Source organism: Emydura macquarii, unplaced genomic scaffold, assembly GCF_026122565.2.
Source record: "Emydura macquarii macquarii isolate MOO-44397 ecotype Brisbane River unplaced genomic scaffold, CSIRO-AGI_Emac_v2 contig_67, whole genome shotgun sequence".
NCBI lineage: Eukaryota > Metazoa > Chordata > Testudines > Chelidae > Emydura > Emydura macquarii.
In genome coordinates this window covers 7,065,166-7,089,309 of record NW_027130204.1, presented here as the reverse complement: position 1 = coordinate 7,089,309, position 24,144 = coordinate 7,065,166, and the positions used below count along the sequence as shown (strand labels likewise).

General features: G+C 46.6%; 1 protein-coding gene across 8 annotated transcripts in view; it reads right to left on the bottom strand.

Moving 5' to 3' along the window:
- Positions 1–673: 673 nt before the first annotated feature.
- Positions 674–24,144, bottom strand: part of LOC137147156 (WASH complex subunit 2A-like) — a 49,165-nt gene continuing 25,694 nt past the window's right edge. For 5 of the 8 annotated variants that reach the window (XM_067539005.1, XM_067539023.1, XM_067539015.1 and 2 more), the window contains exons 21-30: positions 23,202–23,381; positions 22,025–22,210; positions 19,499–19,627; positions 19,189–19,284; positions 16,964–17,089; positions 14,286–14,363; positions 13,446–13,658; positions 9,620–10,222; positions 8,833–9,007; positions 674–1,175 (exon numbers count right to left, since the gene is read on the bottom strand). In XM_067539005.1, coding sequence (XP_067395106.1) covers positions 1,036–1,175; positions 8,833–9,007; positions 9,620–10,222; positions 13,446–13,658; positions 14,286–14,363; positions 16,964–17,089; positions 19,189–19,284; positions 19,499–19,627; positions 22,025–22,210; positions 23,202–23,381 — 1,926 coding nt within the window. In that variant the 3' untranslated portion in view covers positions 674–1,035. The remainder of the gene's footprint in view (positions 1,176–8,832; positions 9,008–9,619; positions 10,223–13,445; positions 13,659–14,285; positions 14,364–16,963; positions 17,090–19,188; positions 19,285–19,498; positions 19,628–22,024; positions 22,211–23,201; positions 23,382–24,144) is intronic. The other 3 variants (XM_067539042.1, XM_067539063.1, XM_067539047.1) reach the window with 2 other exon arrangements.

Below are 24,144 nucleotides of genomic sequence, written 5' to 3'. Positions count from 1 at the left end.
TCACTACTCCCAAGCACAGAGGCCCTAGAGCTCAGTGATTCCAGACTTTATGCCCTACAAGTGGGACACAGTTTATACCATTGATTAGGTGTGCCCAGTGATGCATGATAAAACAGTTATACCAAGTAACACCTTGAGGGCCCGAACCCTGAGAGGCGCTCAGAATCCTGACTTCAATGGGAACTGCAAGTCCTCAACTCCTCTCAGGCTCCTGAATAATTTCCGGGCTCTCCAATTACTTTCCTTCTTTGCCAACTGTAAATGGGCTTTAAGAGAAGAAGGAAAAACAATCCCTCAAGGTAAGGATACTCTGGCACAGTGCCACAGCACAAGGACCTTGTTCCTCCTCTTCCCAAAGCCAATGGAAACTCCATCCATTATTTTTCAGCAGTTTAGCAGCTTGCAGAAAGTCCTGGGCAAACAACAGTTCTCCATTCCTCTAATTCTCATTTGGCCTCCTTTCTTCCAGGAGGATTCACAACATGCTCCAGTCTGCAAGAGACAAGAGGTAAAGCTGCCCCTGATGGAGGAACTGACATGAATTTACAGGATGTACCCAGCAGACTGCGATTGCTGACCCAATGAGAGATGTGGCATTGGTTTGCCCCATTTTTAAATCCGGAGGCAGAGGCTGCTAGCAAATAGAGCAGAAAGCAAGACAAGCACAGCTGGACCTGGTTTACCAGACACCATTTACTATTTCACAATATCAGTGATTCTTTCTATAGAGCTGTTCTATAAAAGAACTTATGCTTTGTATAATAGATTACATTATCGCAGGTATTGCACAGGCTAGGTCATCTGGGCAGCACTGAAACAGGACTGCAGAAAGTTACGACTGGAGAGTCTTTTTACAGTGTTACACGTGATTAGACCCTGTGCAGGGAAGAGATACTAACCATGTAAAGTAGGGAGCCAGTCATTTGAATGCCCATGGCCATCCAATTCTCTAATCAAATAGAGCTGAAATGAGAGTATTAGTATTGGACTGAATAACCACAGAGAGGGCCTCCTCTCTGCAATTCCCAACATTGTCTATTGACCTCCAAAGGCATTCAGTGGGTCATCAAATGTGCTCGATGCCTTGCTCTCAGATTTTGACTCAGAGGCTGCCTGAGAGGATCGGCCTTTGGGAGTGGACGTCTTGGCTTGGCTGCTAGAGGAGAAGATATCATCTAAAGAGAAAAAGAAAAAAGGTGATTGAAAAGGAGAAAAGCAGCTGCCGGGCATAAGAGACATTATGCAGAAAAATCCCTAGCATCTAGTAGTTACTGCCAAGGACACTTTGCTCATAAACAATTGCTTTCCTGCTGCTTGTGACATGAAAATGTATTTGAGAGGGCATACATGGGAGCTTTTAGCTGTGGGTTTTTACCAGCTACAGTCAAGAGAAGGAACAAAAGAAATCCTGATAATACTTTGCATTTATTCCAGCCAGAGATTTCAAAGCACCTGACAAGTTATCACCTGATAAGTGAAGCCTCACGATGCTGAGTTAGGCATTATGTCCATTTCACAGATGAGTAAGTCGCTTAACTTCTCTGCACCTCACCCAGCACCACACAGGAAGCCAGAGGCAGAGCTGGGAGAGGACTTAAAGATACATCCGGTCTTGTGCTTTAGAACCATTAAGTCATACTTCCTGCCTACAGATTTGCCCTTTGGAGAATGTAGTATTCGTGAATGCACACATGGGTCCTACTAATTAAACGCTTTTCATCTTTCAAGTGCTGTACAAAACTTTCACATTCCCTTTGCCCATGAAGGTATTCCAGTGGCTGGCAGTCTGGAAATACCCAGGTTCAAAGAATTAAGAGACTTTTTGCTAAAACAAACTCGGCAAAAAGTGCCAGAATTGTTACCCAAGTGAGCTGGAAAAGACGCACACTTGGTGGGAGCTTTCACCCGTCACTGGCACCTCTGGCTCTGTAAATCAGGCACCTTAAAGCAGCAATGTAAATGGAGAGTGTGGCTCACCTGGAAGCAAGGACAGATTCAGAGAGATATTTCATGGCATACATGGATCACAGGCTCAGTGGGAAGTGTTTGGAAACAAACAGTCTCAGGGTTATAGGAGATGGAGGTTTAACAAACTCCGTTTCTTTCACGGATGATTTTGTGCTCATTCAGAGGCGAGGCAGAGAAACTCATGGGGCCAGGAATACTTCATCATGGTGTTTATTAGTTTCCCCTCTCCTCCCGCAGGGTGAGGCGTACCATCTGGGCAGCAGCAGCATAGATGATAACTTCTAGGCTCAGTAGGGCTCATCTCAGGGAATGGTCTCTGCAGCTGATTGGGGGGCTGTACTGAAGGAAGGCCCAAATATGTTGGGGGGCGGGGAGGAGGGGGCGAAAAGAGAAGAAATGCCAAGAAGCAGCCGGGAAAAGGGATTGCTGAACAATGGTGGGTCAGAAAGGTTAGTTATGGGTTAATAAAAGGTTATAAACATTTGGTGGAAGTACACTGCATTCTCTCCCCTCTCCTGGGTGTTGGTGTGGGGTAAGCTAGTGTACAAGTCTGGCACCAAGCACTCTTCTGAGTACTCAGTGAGCAAACATGAACCGACGTGCACTCAGAGCAGCCATGGACCCCCATGACTTAGCCCCTCATCTGGGCTCTGCATGCTGAAAGTTAGGACATGTGGACCAGAGATCAGAGGTGGGCTGTCGCAACGTGCCACTCTGCCTGTGCGAGGAGTCTGTTCTCGCTGACCTCCCCTCTGCTGCACGTGGACACTGCTGTGCTGATTAGAGGGATACACCGCTTTAATCCAGGGTAGAATTTCAGCACAAGAGAGCAGTCTAGAAAGGCAGCAGAACAGAGCAAATCCCAACTGGCAGTCCTCCAAAACAAGCCATCTGAGGGATTAGCTTCACAGCCATTTAGGGCCTCCCGGCTTCCACAGGAAGAGTACTGGGCACGGCAGGGAGTGAAGTTACAGCCCTAGCCTGCAACACGGTTAAAAGAAGGAGAGGAGGGAGCTTGTTCTCTGTGACAAGGAAAGCAGCATTACTTGCAGATGAATCCTCAGTTCCCTGGGAGCATCGTCCTGGGGCAGAGGCTTTTCTGCAGCCACAAAATCAATCAGTTAGGAAGAGAGGCACTATAAAGACCTGAAAGACTGCTTTGTGATAGCCAGGGTCCAGACATCCCAAGGGAAGAACAGAGGGTCTGAAACTCAAAGAATAAGCAACCGAACCAACTGGTTGCATACAATGCTCCTGTGCATAAATAGAGGTCAAGTAAGGTATTTCATAAAAGCGTGTAATGTTCCAAACCTGACAGCCACTGGGAAGTGTGTGTAGAGGTTGTGGTTCTGAATGTGTGCATGTGTGTGTTATGACAATTGTAACAAGGGTGCAACTACAGCACTACCTCACAGCAGTGGAAAAGCAATCAAGCAAGGAGGGGCACCTCCCACGCTAGTAGCTTACACAAAATGAACTCCCAGCTTTGTACAACCCAGGGAAAGACCAGGAAAGACATTGAAAAGACAATCTGAGTCTTGGAAAACTAAGGAAGGAGGGAGTTTCCCTGCTTGGGGTAACCATGAACTACCAGGTTGAGAGAATGAAAAAAACCATGCAGCAAACCCTGTTAGAAAGGAAGGGGTTTGAAGCGAAAGCTATCCAGAAACAGGGCCAGCATCTAAACGGGGCTGTCTGTGACACACTGGATCCTCTTTATGAGAGAGGGTATGCTGGGAAACTGCTCGATGACAAGAGGTGACTTGAATTAGAAAAGGGAATTTGTCTAATACGGAAGGTAAAGCCTAAGGCAGCGTCTTTACGTTTATTGTCTCTGTAACTTGTCGGTGTTGCTTTTTCTGACTATTCATTCCATCTTTGAACCTGTATTTTTCTATTAAATACACTTTTTCCTTTATTTTTAACTCCAAGGATGTCACTATTATACAAACTGTGTGGCCTTAAGTGGATTGATAACTGGGGGCTGGTTTCACTCCTTCAGGGGTGACAAACCAAAAGGGAAAAGTCTGAGTGTCTGGTAGCTAAAGACATGGACAGATTTGGGACCAGAAGGGCTACTGGGGTCACCCTGCAAGGAGAAACTAGGCTGGTGAAAGCCAGGGTGAGACTTTTATGCTCGTAGGCTAGCAACTGGTGTCAGAGTTCTGAGCCATAGCAGCCTAGCATTAAAGCAGCCAAAGTCACAAGGCTGGTGGTGACAGAAGCCCTTCCTGGTCTGGGTAATCCCCAAAACACCACAGGTTTATGGGGAGAGATTAAAGGAACTAAATATGTGCATCTAAGCTAAGCAATGAGTGAAAGTGGTGATGAGGCAGGGGAACAGAGTTTGCAAATACAACAGAAGTTAGGAGTGATTGGGTGCAGTTCAAAAGGCAGTATTTCCAGCAGGAAAGGCTCAACAGGCAGTGGCAGCCTCTGGTAAAAATGCCAAAACGGGCACTGCAGCCAGCCCTTAGCTAAACAACTAGGGAAGACACCATGCCAGTCCTGTTCTGGGGCAGTCAGGTTGATCAACGAAATTCAAGTGTCTTCCCCAGAGTTCTGCTGATGCTTTGGAGAACCCTAGTGGAGAGTGCACTACCTAGTCTGGACACTGAGCAGCCGCCCATGCATGGATCCTTCAGCTAGAGGATCAGTGCCCTTAAAGCCACTGAGAATAGAAGGGGCGTAAGATTGGGGAGAAGGTACATTTGTTTACACTGATGTTTCTGACTTGTGCTCCAGGTGTCAGAAACGCCCCGGCTAACAGTGAGCGGAAGTGCTGGAGACTAAGGTAACTAGAGCTGGTTGGGAATTTTTAGACAAAATGGTTTTTAGTCAGAAAATGCAAACTCATCAGAACAGAACTGGTTCACTGGAAAAGGCTCAGCTTTGATAAAATGTTCTGTTCCAAAAATGTTTTGAAATCAAGTTTTGAAGTTGTCAAGACATCCCATAGTGTGAAACGAAAGCAGTTTTGCTCATCAGGTGCTTGTGGATTCATTCTGTCCAAATTTCTATTGATAAGTTTCATGAAAGGCTCCTGGGAAACTGTGCTCAGAAGCTAAAACTTAAGGCTGGGTTATCAGAACACTCGGAACTGAGCTCTCTCTGCTCTTGTTCAAGGCAATGGGAATTTTACCATTGACATCAATAGGAAGAGATGAAGGCCAATGGTGAGTGGTTTGAAAATCCCACTCCAAGTACTTGCAGCCAGTTTATACTATCCTCACTCTCACTGAATAGTACCTTACATAGTATAAAAACAGTTACTCACCTTTCGTAACTCTTGTTCTTCGAGATGTGTTGCTCATGTTCATTCCAAGCAGGTGTGCGTGCGCTGCATGCACGATCAGAAAGTTTCCACAGTGGTACCCGTTGGGTTGGTGCAGGCGCCCCCTGGAGTGGCGCCCTCATGGCGCCACATATAGGGCCCTGCCACCCCTTCAGTTCCTTCTTGCCGTTCAGCTCTGACAAGAGGGGAAGGCAGGTGGGTCTTGGAATGGACACTAGCAACACATCTCAAAGAACAGTTACGAAAGGTGAGTGACCATTTTTTCTTCGAGTGTTTGCTCATGTTGATTCCAAGCAGGCAGGGTCAGAGCTCACAAAATGGCTGACTGCAGCACAGCCCTGCCAAAACCCGCGTCGTCCCAAGCCTGATGGGTGATGGCATAATGTGAAGCGAATGTACGAATGGAGGACCATGTTGCAGCCCTACAAATCTCCTGGATGGGAATTTGCGCCAAGAACGCTGCCAAAGTTGCCTGTGCCCTGGTTGAATGTGCTGTCAAAGGCGGGGCTGGAATCTTAGCCAAGTCATAGCAGGTTCTAATACAAGTAGTAATCCATGACTAAATTCATTGGGATGACACTGGATTGCCCTTCATCCTGTCTGACACTGCTATGAAAAGCTGGTTTGACTTCCGAAACATCTTGGTATGCTCCAGATAGAATGCTAACGCTCATCTAACATGAAGCGAATGGAGGGTACGCTCCCTGCTGCTAGCATGCAGCTTAGGGCAGCACCGGCAAAAAGATTTCCTGACTTGTATGGAAGTGGGAGACCACCTTGTATTCAGACATGGCGTCGGGCAGGAGAAGGTCCTTAAACTTCAACATCACCTCCCATGAGTTGAAGTTAGACCTGCTGAGGATCGCCTGCTGGTTAGCAATCCGCAGTTGGAGCCCCATGTGGGAGTAGACCTTTCTTCCAAACATGTCCAGTCTTTTGGGCTCCTTGAACTTGGGTGTTGGGCTCTGCTGCCCTTTCCTTTTTTTCTCCTTTGCTGCCGAAACCACCAGTGAGCCTGGCTGAGGGTGTGTGAACAAGTATTCGTATCCCTTGGAGGGCACGAAATACTTCCTCTCTATGCCCCTCACCGTCGGGGGAAATCGAGGCCGGAGACTGCCACCAGGTCTTCGTTGTGGCCTGAATTGTCTTAATGAGTGGCAAGGCTACTCTGAAGGGCCCTTTTGGCATCAAGAGATCCACCATCGGGTCCACTAACTCTTACTTCCTCTGCCTGCAACCCCAAGTTCTGAACCACCCGTCTCAGAAGCTGCTGATGGGCTCTCTTGTCCATTGGGACATGTGTTGTCGGCGAACCTGCCACCACTGCATCTGGGGAAGAGGATGACGAGGCTCTTGGCCCGATGCCAGCCTCCAGTATCTCCCGGTCCAGATCCTCCCTGTCCGGTTCCTCCACATCCCCTTCAGGGCACTGCTCAGTGCTGGCGCCTTCCCCTGCACCATGCCCTTCACTGGCTGATGCCACAGGCTCCTTCTCCCTGTGACCATGGACCTCAGTCCTGGGAGGGGCTCTGCGCTCCAAGGCATGGGACATCTCTGCCTTTGACACGACCAAGTAAGGGCCTCTGAGTGCATTCCCTGGGCCTGATGGTACGCCCATGGGGTCCAGAAGGACCATTGCTGGGGCAGTTGCCACTGATCCAGCTATGTGCCCATGGGCGGGCCTTCCCCCTTGTTCTCTGCAGGGCAGCACCTGCTTGACCTGAGCCTGCTGCACTTGGTGGAGGCGACCCCACGTCCGAGGACCGTGAATCCCCTCTTGGCGACCATGGTCACCATCGCCAAGATGCTACTCAGCTTTGCCGCGGCACCGGGTCATTTTGCCGCGGCACTGTTCACTAGCAGATCAGCACTGTCTGTTGCTGCCCCGGCACCGATCACTTGAGTACTGGCACTGGTCCTTTTATCGCAGACACCAATCCTCCGCACATCGCTCTCCGGTGCCGCAACACAGCGCTATGGCACTGGTCTGGTGCTGCGGTTCAGGCGACTGCTGCCATGCAGGTGACCAGTGCTGGGGCGTGGGTGACTGACCCTGATGAGTCAGGGACTTGTGCCATGGCAAAGGCAACCAGTGCTGCATCATTGCTGGCTTGCCTCTCAACTGCACTCTTTGGTTGGCTCTTGCTGAAGCTGGGGACTGATGGGCCGTCATGGCGATCAAGTCCCTTGCCGCCTCAAAGGTGTCTGGGGACGAGGGGGATCCAGCTCCTCCAACTCGCCATCCCTTGCGAGAGAGTCCTCGAGTGCCGGACTCATGGGCTCCTGCAGGGGAAGCGTAGATGGCTTTGGGAGCTCCTTGGTTTGGTGTGACCAGGGGCACAGTATGGAAGCGTCATTTCCCTCAGTGTGCACCGTAGAGGAGCGGGCCTGACCTGTCTTTTGCTTCTTGTGCGGCACTGGTGAATGAGACCAGTGCCACACTGCTTTGTGGCTGGCGAGCAGTGCCAGGATTCCCTTGGGGCTGAGCCCTTCTTCAGCACTGGGTCTCGAATCGACGCCGGGACCCTGCGCACCGAAGCTCTAGGTGCTGGGTCCGGGGCCTGTGGCTGTAGAGCTGCCTCCATCTGGATCTGCTTGAGCCTAGCACTCCTTTCTTTTCTGCTCCTGAGGCAAAACCCTTTACAGAGCCTGCACCGGTCGATTTGGTGTGACTTCCGTAGGTACCTCAAACAGGAGTCGTGCGGGTTGCTCTTGGGCATAGGTTTATGGCAAGCACCACAGGGCTTAAAACCTTGGGCCCCCAAAATGCCCTGGGAAGGGGAATGCCACGAACAGAGACGAACTCCCCTAACTAATTCTAAACTACAACTCTAACCACAACTAATTCTAACTTGATTTAAAACTAACAGGAACTGCTAAATTAGAAGAAAGCTTGCAAACACAAGGCAGGAAAACTCCGACAACTGAAGGGGTGGCAGGTCGGCAGAGCCCTATATGTGGCGCCATGAGGGTGCCACTCCAGGGGGCGCTTGCACCAACTCGACGGGTACCACTGGGGAAAAACCTTCCGGTGATCGTGCATGCGGCACATGCACACCTGCTTGGAATTGAGATGAGCAAGCACTCAAAGAAGAACTATTCCCCATTAAAATGAATGGAAACTATTTGTCAAGTGAGGTGCTTCCGTGTGTGAGTAAGGCTAACACAAACTGCCCTCTAGTGTCAAATATTTAAGACTGGCGAGCAGACACTGATAAAAACAAATATCTATACTGTGTAAATCCAATAAAGATGATCTCTCTCTCTCTCCCTCTCTCTCCCCCTCCCCCTCCCCAAAGATGCAGCCATTTGTTCCATGCCAACATTCAAATCTTCTTTCTCACCTCTCTTCAGAGCAGATGAATATTCAACTCCAAAATAAGTTCTCCTGACTGTTTAAATCCTATCATCACTTGGAAGTTCATGCCCAGAGCTTAAAGCTGATGGTACTAAAAATTTTTAGAAGGAAAAGGAACCTAGAAAGTTCTGAAACCCATCCTTCGTTGCTGGCGAATTTAATACAAAGCAGAATTCAAACGAACACAATTAAGTAATAATCTGGCCCTTACCCATGTCATCATCAAATATGGATTTGGAGTCCACCTTTTTCTTGGTCTTCTTTTCTTTTGGTTTTACGGTGAGATCCGCAAAAATGTCAATGTTATCATCAAACAGGTTAGAATCCAGCACTCTCTCTTTTGTTCTGTTCAGAGGTTTAATTGCTTCTGTTGCGAATATATCATCCTTGGAGCAAAACATAAATTGAACAGCATCAGTACAGGGCATGTCCTGATAAAAGTGTTTGAGTTCAGCTACATGCAGAAGTAGATAGAGCTGAACGCCCTGTAACTTCCCTGGACATCGCAACTCTATCAGGTTAGGATCATGTCTCCAGTTTGGCTCTGGTAGAGACATTAATGGTTGATGCTGCACAGGCCAGGTGCAGCACAGGTGAAAGTAAGGTTAAGGGGAATGGAGAGGCAGGATGGGGGCCTTATTCCTGCATTACCATCAGTACTGTCAAGTAGCTCAGTTACTCCTGTCATGTAGTAGGAGTCAGGCCAGAGAGGGAGCTAAGCATCGCATTAGCAGGGAGAGAGCCAGGTCTCCTCAAACACACCCATTGTCTGCCCACATTCCATCCCTTTTACCCCATGCTCTGGTAAGCAAGAGTGAGATTCGGAAGATAGCATTTTCTGCAGCTCAGTAGAGGACCAGGCCTCACTTTGCCCACACAGGCCCCACTCCCTCTTTGCTGAAGGCAGAATGATTTTGCCCAAGGCCCTGCAAGATCAAGGCCCAAGTAATCCATTTCCCCCCTTTCTACTGAGGGAAAAAAATAAAATCAGCCATTACCTCAAAGATATCTTGGACTTTAGGGTCAAGATCTTGCTGGGTGGTGGGTTTCAACTCCTTCTTCCTCACAGTTTTCTGACTCGTGAAGAGATCTGTGTCCTCCAGGAAAGAGACAGGGCTGCTCTTCTTGGAAGATTTCTGCTTTATGGGCTGGAAGAGATCATCACAGCCCTGATCATCCAGCACTGACAGAGCAGGCTTCTTTTCACCACCTGTAAGGGGCTTGCTGGGCAAGCTCTCTGGAGTTTTAGCTTTGGCTACTGGCTTCACTACTGAACTTTTCACAAAGAGGTTGTCAGACCCAAACAGGTCACCTGCTTGGCTCAGGCCTTTCCCTGGAGGGCTTCTGTCCATTCCAGGAGACAGGCTACCACCATTTGTCGGCGATGGCAGCTTAGGCGCTGAAATGGTTTCCACACTTCTCTTAGTGTCTGGTTCAGCAGCGCACGGCTCCTTTGCATCCACCAATGCAGAGCTTTGTTTGGGAAGCAGCAGCCGTGGTTCCGTCTTATTCAGCTCCTCATTTTCGCTGGATTCTTGAGCAGCCAGTCGCCGGGCTTTCCTGGAGAAAGGCCTTCGTTTGCCTGTCACTTTGATCCTGCTCTGTGAGGAGAGAGACAGGCTGCGTTAGGAGCTTGAAAGGAGGCATGTACTTGACAGAGTCCCTGCTCTGCTCATGTTCTACCTTTGCTCCTTTCATGTTTTAGTCTAGCACATGATGGGGACCCAATGAACCCCCCAAATCTAATCCCAGCTCTGAAAAGGATTTTGCAAATTTTTTTAAAGTGAACATTAAGGCCCTATTTAACTTATTGTAGAACCTGCAATTTCCACAATATCATATCAGGCTTCCCCCACTCCTCAGCCCCAGGCAGCCGACAGCAGAAAACTGTGGAAAAGTAATAATGGGCTTTCTTACCGCAAATAAGGTCCATTATTACCTTTCCACAATTTTCCAGGGCTCATCTGCAACTCAGCTGCAATTTTTTGACCATCACCCTGCAATTCTAGTCTGGCCTTAGTGAACATTTAATGAAGGTCCGTTTAATATTAGAGCCACAACACACAGCCAGCTTTGAGCTAGCTTCAGCCCACCCTTGCGAGGCAGATCAGTAGCATGAGAACAGTGAGGCAGACAGAAAGCGGTGTGCTCAAGGTCACTGAGCTAGTCAGTGGCAGAACTCAGAATAAAACTCAGGGTTCCTGACCCTCAATCTCGTGCCATAACACAAGGCCATCCCAGAATGGTATTAATAATTGCCAGGAAACACCCTGCATCGAGGTCAATCACCAACTTGAGTCTCTTGGCTGCTGTTCAAGCTGTCAACCCTTTGTGCCAGGTTATTTAGTCAGTGTAGAGGGATTTTCTTGGCAGTTATTGCTCAATTAACATTAGTCACATCACTCGTTAATTTTGCTTGTGTAAAGTGTGGATAGGAAGGCCCTTTATTGGCTTGGACCACACTATTGTAATCATCTTGCAGTAGGATTTGACTGAATACTGTAAGCGATGAGCTCATTTTTAACTAGTCCCTCCTGCTAATGTCAGATTTTATTAGTCATATGCTCTCACACCTGGATGTAGATTTTCCATTTTAATTGATTTTTTAAATTTGATTTATTTGAAGTACAGACCCCTGCAGTTCACCTGACTGCTGCAAAAACCTGAAGGCTTTAGTCTAATCCAGTAATTCCCAACCCATGGCCTGCGGGGTCTTTCAAAGTCCAGCTACTCCTCTCCCGCTGGCTGCAGAAGGGACCGTCACCTAAGGACTCAGACGGAGCACCTTGCCACGGGGCTACAAGACCGCTGCAGGCTCCTTGCTGCAGCCAAGGGGATGGGAAATCAGTGCTCCCCTCCCCGGGCTCCAGCAGAGAGCAAAGCACTACTCCTGGGTCCCTAGGTCCTGGGGTCCCTGCCAGAGCCAGAAGGAAGGGAGCACTGATCTCCAGTCTCCCTGGCTGCAGAGAGGAGCCACTACCTAGGGACAGGTGGAGTGCACGGGGCTACATGATGTGTGTGGTTTCCCTGCTGCAGCCAGGGGGACAGGAGATCAGCAAGAGGCAGCCTCCTCCCTGAACACTTTCTGTCTGGCTGCAGTGGGGGGGAGGGAGTGAGCTGCTGGTGGAGACTGGTGGCCATTTAAGGTTGTAAAAAGGACACCTGTGGCCCTCGAGCCAAAAAGGTTGGGAACCGCTGATCTAGTCCCTGTGGTACTGTGTAAAGGCAGGGAGATTTCACAGAGCCAGGGTAAGGTAAGGGTGGGCCATCCACATTCTCCATGTTACTGAGCACTACCCTGGAGCAGAAAGCTGAGTCAGACAGTGGGTCTGTATTAACAAGGGCATGTTTGGAAGGCAGGATCCCACATGGATGGGAGACACTAAGACTGATCCCTGTGGAGGCGGGTTGTTTGAAAGGGAAGGTAGAATGCTGGGTGGGTTGCTTTAATCCAGCCTTTGGGGGAAAGCACCAGAGGTGTATTATTTTAGGAATTTTTTGCATCTTAGGGGGTTTAAGTTTAACCTAGAATTAAAGTCTGCAAGAAGCAACAGTGCTAGATAAAACAGCAGAATCGGATCAGTGAAGAAAATCTCAGTGTGCTCTCTCACATCCATCTCAGATCAGTGTAGGAAGAAATGACTGCGAAGTTTCCCCACCCTAAAGAGAAGTCAGAGCTTGGGCAGTCCAGGTTCGGGGGCTAGATGCAACTGCTACAACCTTACCCGTTTACAGATCACTTTGCTTATAGCATTAGAGAAGGGTTTTCACAGCACAGTGCATGGGACACTGAAAATAAGGATGCCTGCAAGGCAATGGATTAGTGCTAATGTGTAAGCTCCATGGCCCTTCCAGTCCTAAGGTCATAGCATCCATTATTATTATTATATCCACATCTGCTGCATCCTTCTAAATCCTTGTAGTTTCCTCCTGTTTTTTGTCTAGTAACTATCAGCCTAGTTATGATAGAAAAAATCAATATTAAGATCCTCAACTATCTTGTTCCAGTCATTTCTGTTGAAAATAAGAGATTTATGGATCCATAAACTCCCAGATTGAAATTCTAGTTGCTCGGTTCAATTCCATTTAAAGACCCATTAAACCCTTAAGTACAATATGGCTTTTACAGTCAATAAAATAAAGGCATGAATGGAAAACAAACTACTCAGGAGCAAAAGAGCTGTAATTTCAGAGCAGCAGCTTTCCAGCCCCACCCCAGAGTGGATTTATTGCTCATGTAGGAATCAAGAGAGAATGCCCTGGAAAGCAATATTCTTTATCCATGGAACAGGGACAGCATGGAAAGCAACAGCACTGGCAGCTTCTGCAGCTCTCAAGGTGTTTTATGCATGACATGGAGGGACGCTGCTCTAAGGATTTGAACAGAGTTGCCTCCCAGCTAGATTTGGCAGAGAGTTATGTTGATGTAAGCTGCTATCCTTCTGTGGTCTAGACAGTGTTGTGTCGTTAAAGGCGGATAACCCTTCTACTTCTGCAGACCTCAGTTCAGCAAACCACCCTACGCAGCAAAGTACTTAAGGCATGGGCCATTAAACCCATTGACTTCAGAGGAACATGCTTAAGTGCTTTGCAGAATAAGGGTAGAGGGGAAGACTTTATGAAAACTTATTTAAATTAGATTCAGTCCTCAAGTATCCAGAAAATTCAGTATGGTCACTTTTCCTACACCACTAAATTAGACTCAGTAAGTGTAAAATAAATAAATAGATAAGCTCACGTAATTGCTCAAACACAGTTTTCTATTGAACTTCAATACCAATTTGGCACATTGTAAGTACCTTCGTACCTAGGAACGGAGATTACCTTATTAACACTGTGCAAGGTATCCACTTGCATGGGATGATCAAAGCTCACACCAGTTTCCTCACTGTTTCCTGCAGCAGAAAAGGTTTCAGCACTTCGTACACCATCAGGCTCCTGCAAGGAAGTCTCTGAATTTGGTAATGCAGGCTTCACACTGGAGATCTTAGGAATTGCACTGGGTAGTAATGCTGCTGGGTTAATAGCTAAATTAGCCTAAAAACCATGAATAAAATTGCATTAGGGTTTCTGTAGAGATAGAAGAGCATCAAAGAGACAGCATGGTCCAATGGATAGGGTGCTGAGCTAAGCTTCAGGAGTTCTGGGTTCTATTCTAGCTTTGCCATTGACCTGTCCAAGTCATTTCACCTTTCTGTGCCTCCATTTCCCCTCCCTCTATTTATCTTTTACCCGTCTCACTCGGTTTGTACAACACTTAGCACAATGGGGCCCTGGTCAGAGGCTGCTGTAACAGATAATTACGAGCAATCCACAGCAGATTGTCAACCAAGTCTCTGTACACGCTTAAGAAACACAGTGCTGAAGAAAGTTACAGTGAGTCAGGCAACAGTCCCCCAAATTCAGATGAAGAATTACAGATACTGCTGCCCAAAATCAGCCTCCAAACAAAACACAAGAAAAAAGCATTAAACATGCAGCATATAGAAAGCAACAACTGAAAATCAACTGTATCTGGAAAGAGGCCTGAAAAGCTGAAAATTAGGAAGCAAAAAGGAGTTTTTGAAAAATAAAGAGCCATTAGTGAAGCAGGGAAGTTGTTTTTTTTTTTTTTTTTTTTTTTTTTTGAGAGAGAGAGAGTCAAAATGCCAGTAAAATAATTACTTGTAGTTTTCCAATCCGAGACGAGGGCTCTTTGGTTTTAATAGGAGCAGGACTTGTGGATTTCTGCACAAAATTACACTGGATTAAAAATCAGATGGATAAATGAGATAGAAATCTTCACTCAGATTGGAGTCTGCTTTTTAACATGTCTAGAGGGAAGAAGCTAGTTCTGGTCTCCCTGATTGCTCAGCTCAGCGAGAGCTGGAGAGGTGACCTTGCAACCAACACTTGACTCTTACCATAACGCTTTTCATTCCTAAAGCCTGAATAGTTAACCCTTAACTTCAACTCCCTATGCCCCCCTGTAGGTAGGCAGCTATTCCCACATCTTGTCCTTGTCCCCAAGGCCCAACAGCATACAGTTCCTGCCTACATATCTGACCTAGGCTCCCTGCACCTCCTCCCACCTGGCATCTTGTCCCACCAATGCTGTCAACCATATTACTGCCTTTATGTTCTCTTCGAGGCAAGGGGACATCTCTTTCCCTGCTGCCCAGTATGCTTGGAACACACCTTTCAAGCTTGACAGTCTAGGCTTCCCACTCCTCATTCAATTCCCTCCCCAAAAACTGTAGGCTGCATGGCAGCCTACAAGTAGGAAAGGAGAGGATGGGTACCTAATTAAAGGAGCCAAGCCATCAGGGTACATACATGTCCTACAAATAACTGCACCAACTTTTTGTCGCCACCCTCTTCCTCCTCCCCATATCTGTTGATGACCCATCCTTGTACCATCAAGTCAAGAGGATTGCTCTCTAGGGCAGGGGCCATGCGTTTGATTACGAGGTTGCTTTATGGTTTTACATCCCACTTTATGCCTGCTCGTGCTCAAATCTGCCCACCATTTCCTACACTATCCCCCTTCAGGCAGTTAGATTTAAACAAGTCAAGTCACAAAATATCAATGTACCCAATTCTGGCATCATCAGCAAGGAAACTCTAGACTACTAATATTCAAGCTGAAAAACAACAGAGCTAAAGGGACTTTTCCATTCAACACACTGCACTCCAGTTCTTCAAGCCATTTTCTTGTTACTTGTTCAATTTACTTCAAAGCTCTAAAAAGGTGGTTGACAGCTTCGGGATATCCTGGGACCAACACAGCTACAACAACACTGCACACAGCTTAGGGTTAGGTCTGTCCATATTAAATTGAGAATTCCCATTTGTTTCATGCACACCAGGCATGATTGTAAACTCCATTGTGGATGGTGGGGGGCCTTGATACACCATGGTCTGAGCTACAGTGACAGAGCAATCAAGGGCCACCTATGCAGAATGGCTCTTGCTTGCTAGAACAATGAGTTTTCAGCCATTGACTCTGACCGACACTCTCCGAACAAGCCCAGAAGCAGACCCAGGGACTAGGGCCTGGACCTCCACGCAGCTTGCCGCACATGGGAGAACGAGACAAGAGTCAAAAAGGAGTGCTTTCCTCTTTGTAAGGGAGGCCAGACAGCAGCAGAAGCAAAAACCACCAAGAAGGGCTGTCTGGCCCAAGGACTCAGCCCAAACCCACAGAGTGGTGAGATTAGACTGATGGCAATTCCCTTCAATTCCCCTAAGAGCGAAAAAATGCCTTTGCTAAGTCTGGGAGCCTTGCTTTACTGCCACATTGTCCCTGAAGGGGGTAATAAGGGAACGAGAGCTCCCACAGCCAGGGGGACTGTTGGGAAGGGAGAAGTGGATGTGTCTAATTGGTGGCTCAGAAGGGTTGAGGCACTGGTTTTGGGGTCTAAAAGGTAGCCAGACTGTGAGGTCCTACTACCCAAGAAGAGTGTCAAACCCAGGATATGCCCCTGGGAGCACTCCTGAGAGACCCAGAGGTAGAAAACGGTGAGCAGTTGCTATCCAGACCCAGTGGGCCCTAGAAGCAAGTAGAATCCAGCAAGACTCCTCAGACTGGTGTCCGTCCAGGGAATGGGACTGGCCAGGTTGTGACAGTGACCAGAGAAGTGGCAAATGTGTGCTTTTCAGCATCTCCACATCAAGTAGGCTCGATTTACAAGTCAAGATAGGCTCTTTAACTACCAGCCCTGCAAACTCACACTGTGTTCCTCCCTCTAGTCTAGCTATAAGATGCTATAGTTGGAACTTAAGTGATAATTCTGTTGAGGCATGAGCCAGAATACAATCTTGCTGCCTCTCTCAGAGCTGTGTGGCCTCTGCAGGGCCAACAGGAGCAGGAATCTTATTAGCGGACAATAAAATCCAAAATAGGATTCTGAACACAGAGGGGATGCACGTGTCAGAGGGTTGGGAAGTCTCTTCTGACCCTAACCACACTTAATTTCTCTCGTGGATGTGAGCTTTAAAGAGTTGTTAGAAGATGCAAATTGGAGGGGAAGGGTCAATACATCTTCATTTTTTACTAACTCATTAAGTCAGTGGCCCAATTCTCCACTGCCCTGCACCTTGTGTATTCATGTACACCAAGGCAAAGAAGGTGAGTAGTGGATGTAATGCACTATTGTTCTGATTCAGTAACATTTTAAACCCAGTGGCAGAATGCCTCAACCTTTTAGGACGGGAAACTACTGTTCTAGTTTTCCCCAATACAATATTAAATGTAATCTTTATGAGTTACTGCAGGTCATGCTGCTATGCCTCCGATAAGACAAAGAGTTAGTCTCGATTAACTGTTTACACAGACAAAACCATTGAATTTAGACACGTACCTCGGTGGTTCCTGGCTTAGGTACCTCATCTGGTTTGGCGCTCAAGTTCTTCTCTGGACCCTGGCTGCTCTCCGCGGAAGGGCCAAAGCTGTCCTTTTTCACTACTGTTTTCTTTTCAGCTACTTTCTGAAATTAGAAGTTTATTTTAAAATACAGCATGCATACAGGGAGGAAAATAATTCTGCAGAAATATTTTACATCATAACTGTGTTTTTACCTGCACATAAAAGCAAAGCAAATCATCTGCCTTTGAGTGTTTTCTACACTCTGTCTATCCCTTCTCCCCCTGCCTTCTGAATTCCAATCAAGCAAATGTTATCTCCTAACAGAACATAAATCCCTCACATACAAAGTGGCAGAAAGAAGGGCTGAGGTTCAGGGCTTTGACTACATTCAGCCGTTGCTGAGGACTGGTGTCTTTGCTTGGTCTCAAACAAATTGACTAAGTGCCAAACGCTCATACTTTTGGTAAATAAGTCCAGAAGTGTGATTCGTAGTTAAGTGTACCCTTTTCCAAATTAATTTTCACAACTTTCAAGTGATATAAAGTTGGCATGTTCTTAGTGATTTTACAGCTTTGCTCGTTTCATGGACTGAGATGTAAAATAAGATTAAAGTTAAAGGAAAATGGGTCAATATATTTAAAGCCTAAGAATACTTAAAGTTAGCAGTACAGAATGTGTTTGCTAAGAGTTTAACTGAGGCCATCCTGATCCCCGCTTATCTGCTGTTGGTCATGCTAAACACTATACCATCCCTGATTGGTCCCTCAATGATGTGCTTAGAGTTTTACTCATTAAAACCAACCTAAGACATTAAATTAAGCCAATCTGCAAAAGGTTTCCAAGGACATAATTTGGGGGCAGGAGGGTTCTTCTGAGTCATGCACGAAGGTAATTACTAGCAAGTTATACTACCAAGTGAATCTCTGAGGTCCAAGCAGCTCACAAGGATTGGATTTCTGGACAGAGGGAACTAAGGTCTGGGACAGAGAAGTCCTACAGAGAAAAGCCTAGGAATAGTCATGCTTGCAAAAGAAGATTAGGGGATGGTTTATGATTGGCAGTTGTTAATGGAGTTGTCAATAAACTAAACACCACGTAAATTTGAACTCTATACAGTGTGAATTCTTCAGGGTAAGGGTGGGGAATGGGAACTCACCTGCTAACACACAACTAAACTGCCCATCAAATATTCAGAAGTCAGAGTGTAAAGGTTGATCAAACTGTAGAGCTGGAAGGGATCTCAAGAGCTCATACAGTCCGTTCCCTTCCTCTCTGCCCCACCCCACAAGTCATCTTAACATTAAAATTGTAAGCTCAATCTTAACATCTCCTTGTGTGTATGCTTTATAGGACTACAGATGCTCTGTATACGTACGTACACAGACACACTCACCCCCCCGTAGAAAACCAGTATTAGTATTTTTAAATACACTATAATTGCAAGGAAGATGGGAGGGAAGGTTTTGTTAGACTCCTTTTTCTGCTGAATTTCTAGATCTGTCAAAGAAGTCTAGTCGGGTCCAGATTACAAAAGTCTGCTGGTCTCGGGGAGGGAGGGGGGGAGTTCTAACCATAACACAGTCATTCAAAAGAGTGCACAGAATATTTATGGCATGTGCAGTTCTAGTATGAAAAGCGACTAAGTGGCAGCATTGTAGGCTTCCATGTTTATTAACTCTCCTTTCCATATGAAGTGGGATCAGCTTATTAAACAACCTTGTGAATGGACACCTGTGCAAACTTGCCTGGGAATCAGACAGCAAGGCCGAGTTCCTTCCATCTCCCACAGCATCACCTTTGTAAAGGTTCTGCAGAACAAGTCAAGAGCTCAGCAACACAATGGCAACCTTACTGCCCCCAGTGATTTTGCACAACTGTGACCAATTGGAACAGCCAGTTTCACTGACAATGCACAAGGAGAAACAGAATCCAGCTCATTCTCCTGTAGCTTTGGTGATTCAGTGGAAGTAAAAAAAAAAAATGCAGTAAAAACATACATTTGTCACTAAAATCAGTTGATGTGAACCTGAACACACATGGGAACCTATTGAGCAAGGTTCCATTAACTGAAGAGTCACTTTAATGAGCTTCTACTCTAAATACAACTGATTTCACCTGGAAATCTATGTTACAACCTCTATTCCCTCCCCCACACCACACACACAAACACCCTTTTTCTAGGTCTTTTAAAGAAGTCATTTAATATAAAAAGGCAAGTACCGGAGACTTTGCTTTAGCAATACTGAAGAGATCATCCTCATCATCATCTCCAAAGAGCCCTCCTCCAGATGACAGCTTCACAAGGAGTTTTGCAGACTGAAATAAAGACAGAAAATGTTACCATCGTGATAACAAAGCCACATTTCTAGCTGCCAATTACTGCATCCACATTTAGTACCCGTCCTCTCTGGCAGTCAGTGACCATATCCAGAAATACCCAAGTAAGGGACACCAAAGCAATTTTTACAATTTGTACATTTCAATGAATCCATTTTTAAACAGCACCTTCAGAACAGGGCTTTGAACTCACCTCTGATTTCTTGGACCTGGCAAAGAGATCGACATCAGGATCATTGTCTTTCTGTAGCTTGTGACTGAAGAGAAGTTCCTCATCTTGGAACACTCCAGTGCTTTTGGAATGAGAGCTCTTCTCAGAGGGCTGAAGGAAGGGGAGGAAAAAAAGACACGCTGTTACAAAACCCCACTAACAGTGTGGTCCCAGCACCACATTTGTATGCTAATGAAGCAGGCTTGCAAAGCAATCCAGGCTGGTCTTTATACATGCAGAGGCACAGCTGTACAGCTTTAATTAAAAAAAGCAAAAAACTAACAAGGTAAAGTCGCCGTATGGACACATTGAACTAGATGTTATCCTGGCTTATTCTATTTAACAGTGTGCACACGGAGGTTTGCACTAGTTTAATTAAATTGATTTAAATACCCTGTTAAACAGTGCAACTTCCATGTTAAGACAAGCCCTCAGCATCGGGAAATTTAACAGATGACAATTTCAAACTCCACTTATTGATGCAAAACAGACCTGAAAATTAGACTCCTAGAAGGGAGATTCAGACATCAAAATGAACACGTACAGTCTATATATTACTTCATTGCCATTACAAATGCAGACCATGGAGCAGTTCGCAGATATTAAGAAAAACTTGCTAATTCTAAGGATAGTTAAGCTCTGGAACAGGCTTCCAAGGGAGATTGTGGAATCCCCATCATTAGAGGTTTTTAAGAGAAGGTTGGACAGACACTTGTCAGGATTGGTCTTGGTTTACATGGTCCTGACACAGCGCAGGGGGCTGGACTTGATGACTTCTCCAGGTTCCTTCCAGCCCTACGACTCTATAGTCATTGGGGCAGAGAAACAGTGTGAATTACTCTACAGCCAGGTGATCAGCACACTCACCTATGATATGGGAGATCCAAGTTTAATTCCCCAATCCAATGACTTTAGTTATTTATTAAAAGTGGATTTACAGTTTAATTTATTTATAAAAGGTTTTCAACAGGAGAGATCAAGGGATCCCCACACCCAAATCGCCCATAGCTCAGGGGTTCGGGCACTCTGCTGAAAGGGGAGAGACTCACGTTCAAATCCCTTCTCCACATCATATAAAGAGGGGAATTGAGAGGCCCAGGTTAAGTACCCTAACCATTAGGCAAAGCTTATAGCCAAGGCCCACCACCATGCTTTGTTGCTTGACTCCTTTGCTTGCTTTTCCTCAAACTGCCTGAAAGCCCATCATTTCCACCCTCCCAATTTTTCAAAACTGCCAGTGAATCAAAAAAACCCATCATGTGCCCCAATCTGCTTGGGAGCACTTCAAGTATCCCACAGTACTTCCTAGGTACTTGGGATGCCTCCATAGCAGCAATCAGCAGAGATGCGGAAGCCAACAGCCACCTGGTTTCAAACAGGTGGGGGATGGAAGCAGGGTTTTTTCCATCAGCTCCAGACATTGCTGTCCACTCAATGTGACAGAACTCAGACTTATTAGAATGCCGTGGGCCCCTAAATGCAAGTGAATGAAGTTGTTCACAAGTTCTCTTAATTGTACTCCTGTATTAAAAAGCATTAGCGCACACGCGCACACGCGCACACACGCACACACGCAGCGCTAGGTCCGGCCCAGGTAGTCCCTATGATGGAACATCAGGTACGCTGCAGCACCTACTGGAAAAGGGCAGTGGAAACGTGGGTTGATTCAGGGTGTCCCCAGAGAAGCCTCCCCTTGGCAGAGCTCCTACAGTGCCCCTGGCAGAAAGGAACGCAGTGTCTCTGTCCCTTGGTGAAACACTCACGGGAGGGCAACAGTAGAGATACCAGATGGGGTTCACTGGCACAGGACAGGCACCTCCCCACAACAAACTAGTGTAACAGGCATTCGGGGCTCACTCACTCCTTATGTACAGGCAGCTCTGAGCTAAGCCCCCCCCGGCCCCTTTCATAATGGGAAATGGCTCCTGTTGGTAGATCCACCTGCTCCGATGTGGGGAGAGGAGCGGTGAAGGGAGGTATCAGAAGCTCTCTGCATACCCAGCCCCTCCTGCCAGAGCAATCTCAGGATCTGAGCTCTGGTCCTGTGTGCCAGGCCAACCCCACGCAGCTTTGTTTACAGGAACAGTTTAATTTTGGACAGTATCGGATGCACATGCACAGCATCTCCTAGGAACACTTTGCAGAGCTAGACCTAGTTACAGAGAAGCTGATCAGAGAAGAAGAGAGATCCAGAGGAACAGGCAACCAAAGTAAAGCTGTTTTCACATAGGATCGGGAAAGCTGATGAAGCAGAGACACAGAACAGCTGTTCTAGACAGCAGGCGAGACAGAGGGGAGGAACGTTGCAAGGAGAGGGGGCTAGAGGGAGACTAGGTCTGCAAGCAAGCCAGGGAGCCAATGGGTCTCTTTGCTAGGCCGACCAGATACCAAGTGTGAAAAATCAGGACAAGGGATGGGAGGTAATAGGCACCTATATAAGACAAAGCTCTGAATATCGGGACTGTCCCTATAAAATCGGGACATCTGGTCACCCTACTCTTTGCTCACCTTTCTTATTTCTTTTTGCTCTATCTTCCTGATGTCTTGATCTTCCGTTTTCTCCTCTTCCTCTTCAAACAAGCTCAGCACGTTCTTAGCCCTGGTTTTGGCTTCCTTCTCCAGCGGTGGTGGAGAGGCTGGGAACAGATCCAAATGACTGATCGGCCCCAAAGACGATGCTGCGAAAGGCTCAGACTGTAAAAACAAAGCACAGACTGGAATTTGGTTCAATTTTGCTGGATTATCTTGGTTTGGATGTTTGCAGAGTCCAGAACTCAGGGATCCAGTAACATGGCAAACAGGTAGATAAAGGAGTGCTATGTACATTACTGGAGGACGTCATATCCCTCCTTCAGAAGAACACAGGTTTGCGTCAGTACCCCGCACCCTGGTACTGTTGTAGAGAATGATGTGCATCAGGGTTTGTTTGGCCTGGCTTCTTCTGCTGCACTCTAGAGATAGCTGCTTTTCAATAGCTGTGCTGCATGTATCCAGTTTGTTAAACAGTTTGGATCTTTTGAAATGGAAAGCACCCTATGAACGGTAGATGTGCTCAGAAAAGTTTTCTACAAGCACATGAAGTTTGTTAGCAGCATTAAGTACTTAGAAAGTCATTGCCCAGCAAGTCCCACAACAGTTACTGAGCAATTTAGTAGCTGGAAGTTGGCCTGTATTTGGCTGACCTGGTCCCACATTACACTTGAGCCACTCAGCTATCAAATATTGCTGCTGAAAGCAGAAACTCATGATTTTAGCAGGTCTGTGATCCATGGTCACACTAAAGTGATACCTATAAACAGGATGTTTCAATAGCATCACAACCATTACTGGGTTTGTGTTGCAAAGTGTGTGTGTGGGTAAAACAGCCTGTCCAATTCCCATCTGGAAAGGGATGCTGTGCCTGTGTGACTGATGTTTTGCATACAGAGAAGTGCTTCTCAGTATGACCTAATTGTGAAACATTAAAAAAAAAAAATGCAATTATTCAGTTTGCTGTTTTAGTCTAAGCATGGTTTTGGTGGCCAACAAATAGGGCTGCACCCTTGACTTTGAAACCAGGGAATGGGGGGGGAGGGGAGCGGCGATTATTGCAAAGCATAAAACATATAGAGGAAGAATTCTGCTAAATGCACTCAGTTTTTAAGTGAGCATCTGCCAAATCTCTAACTAAAAGAGTATCCCTTACCTTTTCTTTTTCCTGCTGCCCTGCAACCACTGTTTTTCCAGTTACTGGAACTGCTCCATGCTCTTTTGAATGCCCTGACTTCTCTTCCATCAGTTTAGTCTTCGATGCGTCCAACTGATCCTCCTTTTCCTCTTCTTCATTAAATAACGAAGGTGGTGCCGGAGGCGTTTTTGGTTTTTCCTGTGAAATTAAAGGATGTTACTACTCACACATGGAGGACTAACATGTGCACAGATGGATATGTATAAGAGGCCTGAATCTATGAGAAAGTGGGGTCTCTGGCCCATACTGGGACAGGAGATAGGTAGACAAGGCTTCCCCCATTCCCAGTGGCTTAACAGATGGGAGAAGTCTGTGCTCCACACATAGTGAGTGGTCTTGGGAAAGGGAGAGGTTCAGGGCTGTTATACGGCAAGTCAGAGGAGGTTCTACAGTAGCTGTTTGGAGTTGTATTTTGGGGCTGGCAACACAGATATGATGGCCTTGGGTGGCAGAGTGTTCATTGCTAAAATCACCAGAGATCTCCTCCCTGCCCCCAGCAGTCAGCACATGGGGCTGGGATGATCGGGCTTTTCGAAGTCACCCAGCTTCCTATGGAGGGTGGGCTGGGGAAAACGAAAGCCGCATGCAGAGAGTCAGAGCTTGGTGGGTCTGACACTGAGGGTGAAATCTTGTGCCATTTATTTCAATAGGGCCAGGATTTCACCCCAAGGACCGTTCTCAAAACCCCTTCAGCAATACTCACAGGCCAATGTGACCAGGCCCAGCCCCAGAGAAGGCCGCATTCAGAGTAGAATTTTAACCTAATGCAGGCAAGTCGTTTTAAGCCAAAAATTCCAACCACTTTAAACCTATTATAAATTGCTTGGAATCCATCTAATCTAAAAGCCCTGGCTCATGACTTATGGAGAAGCCTGCCTTGCTACAACAGTGCCATTTAGTA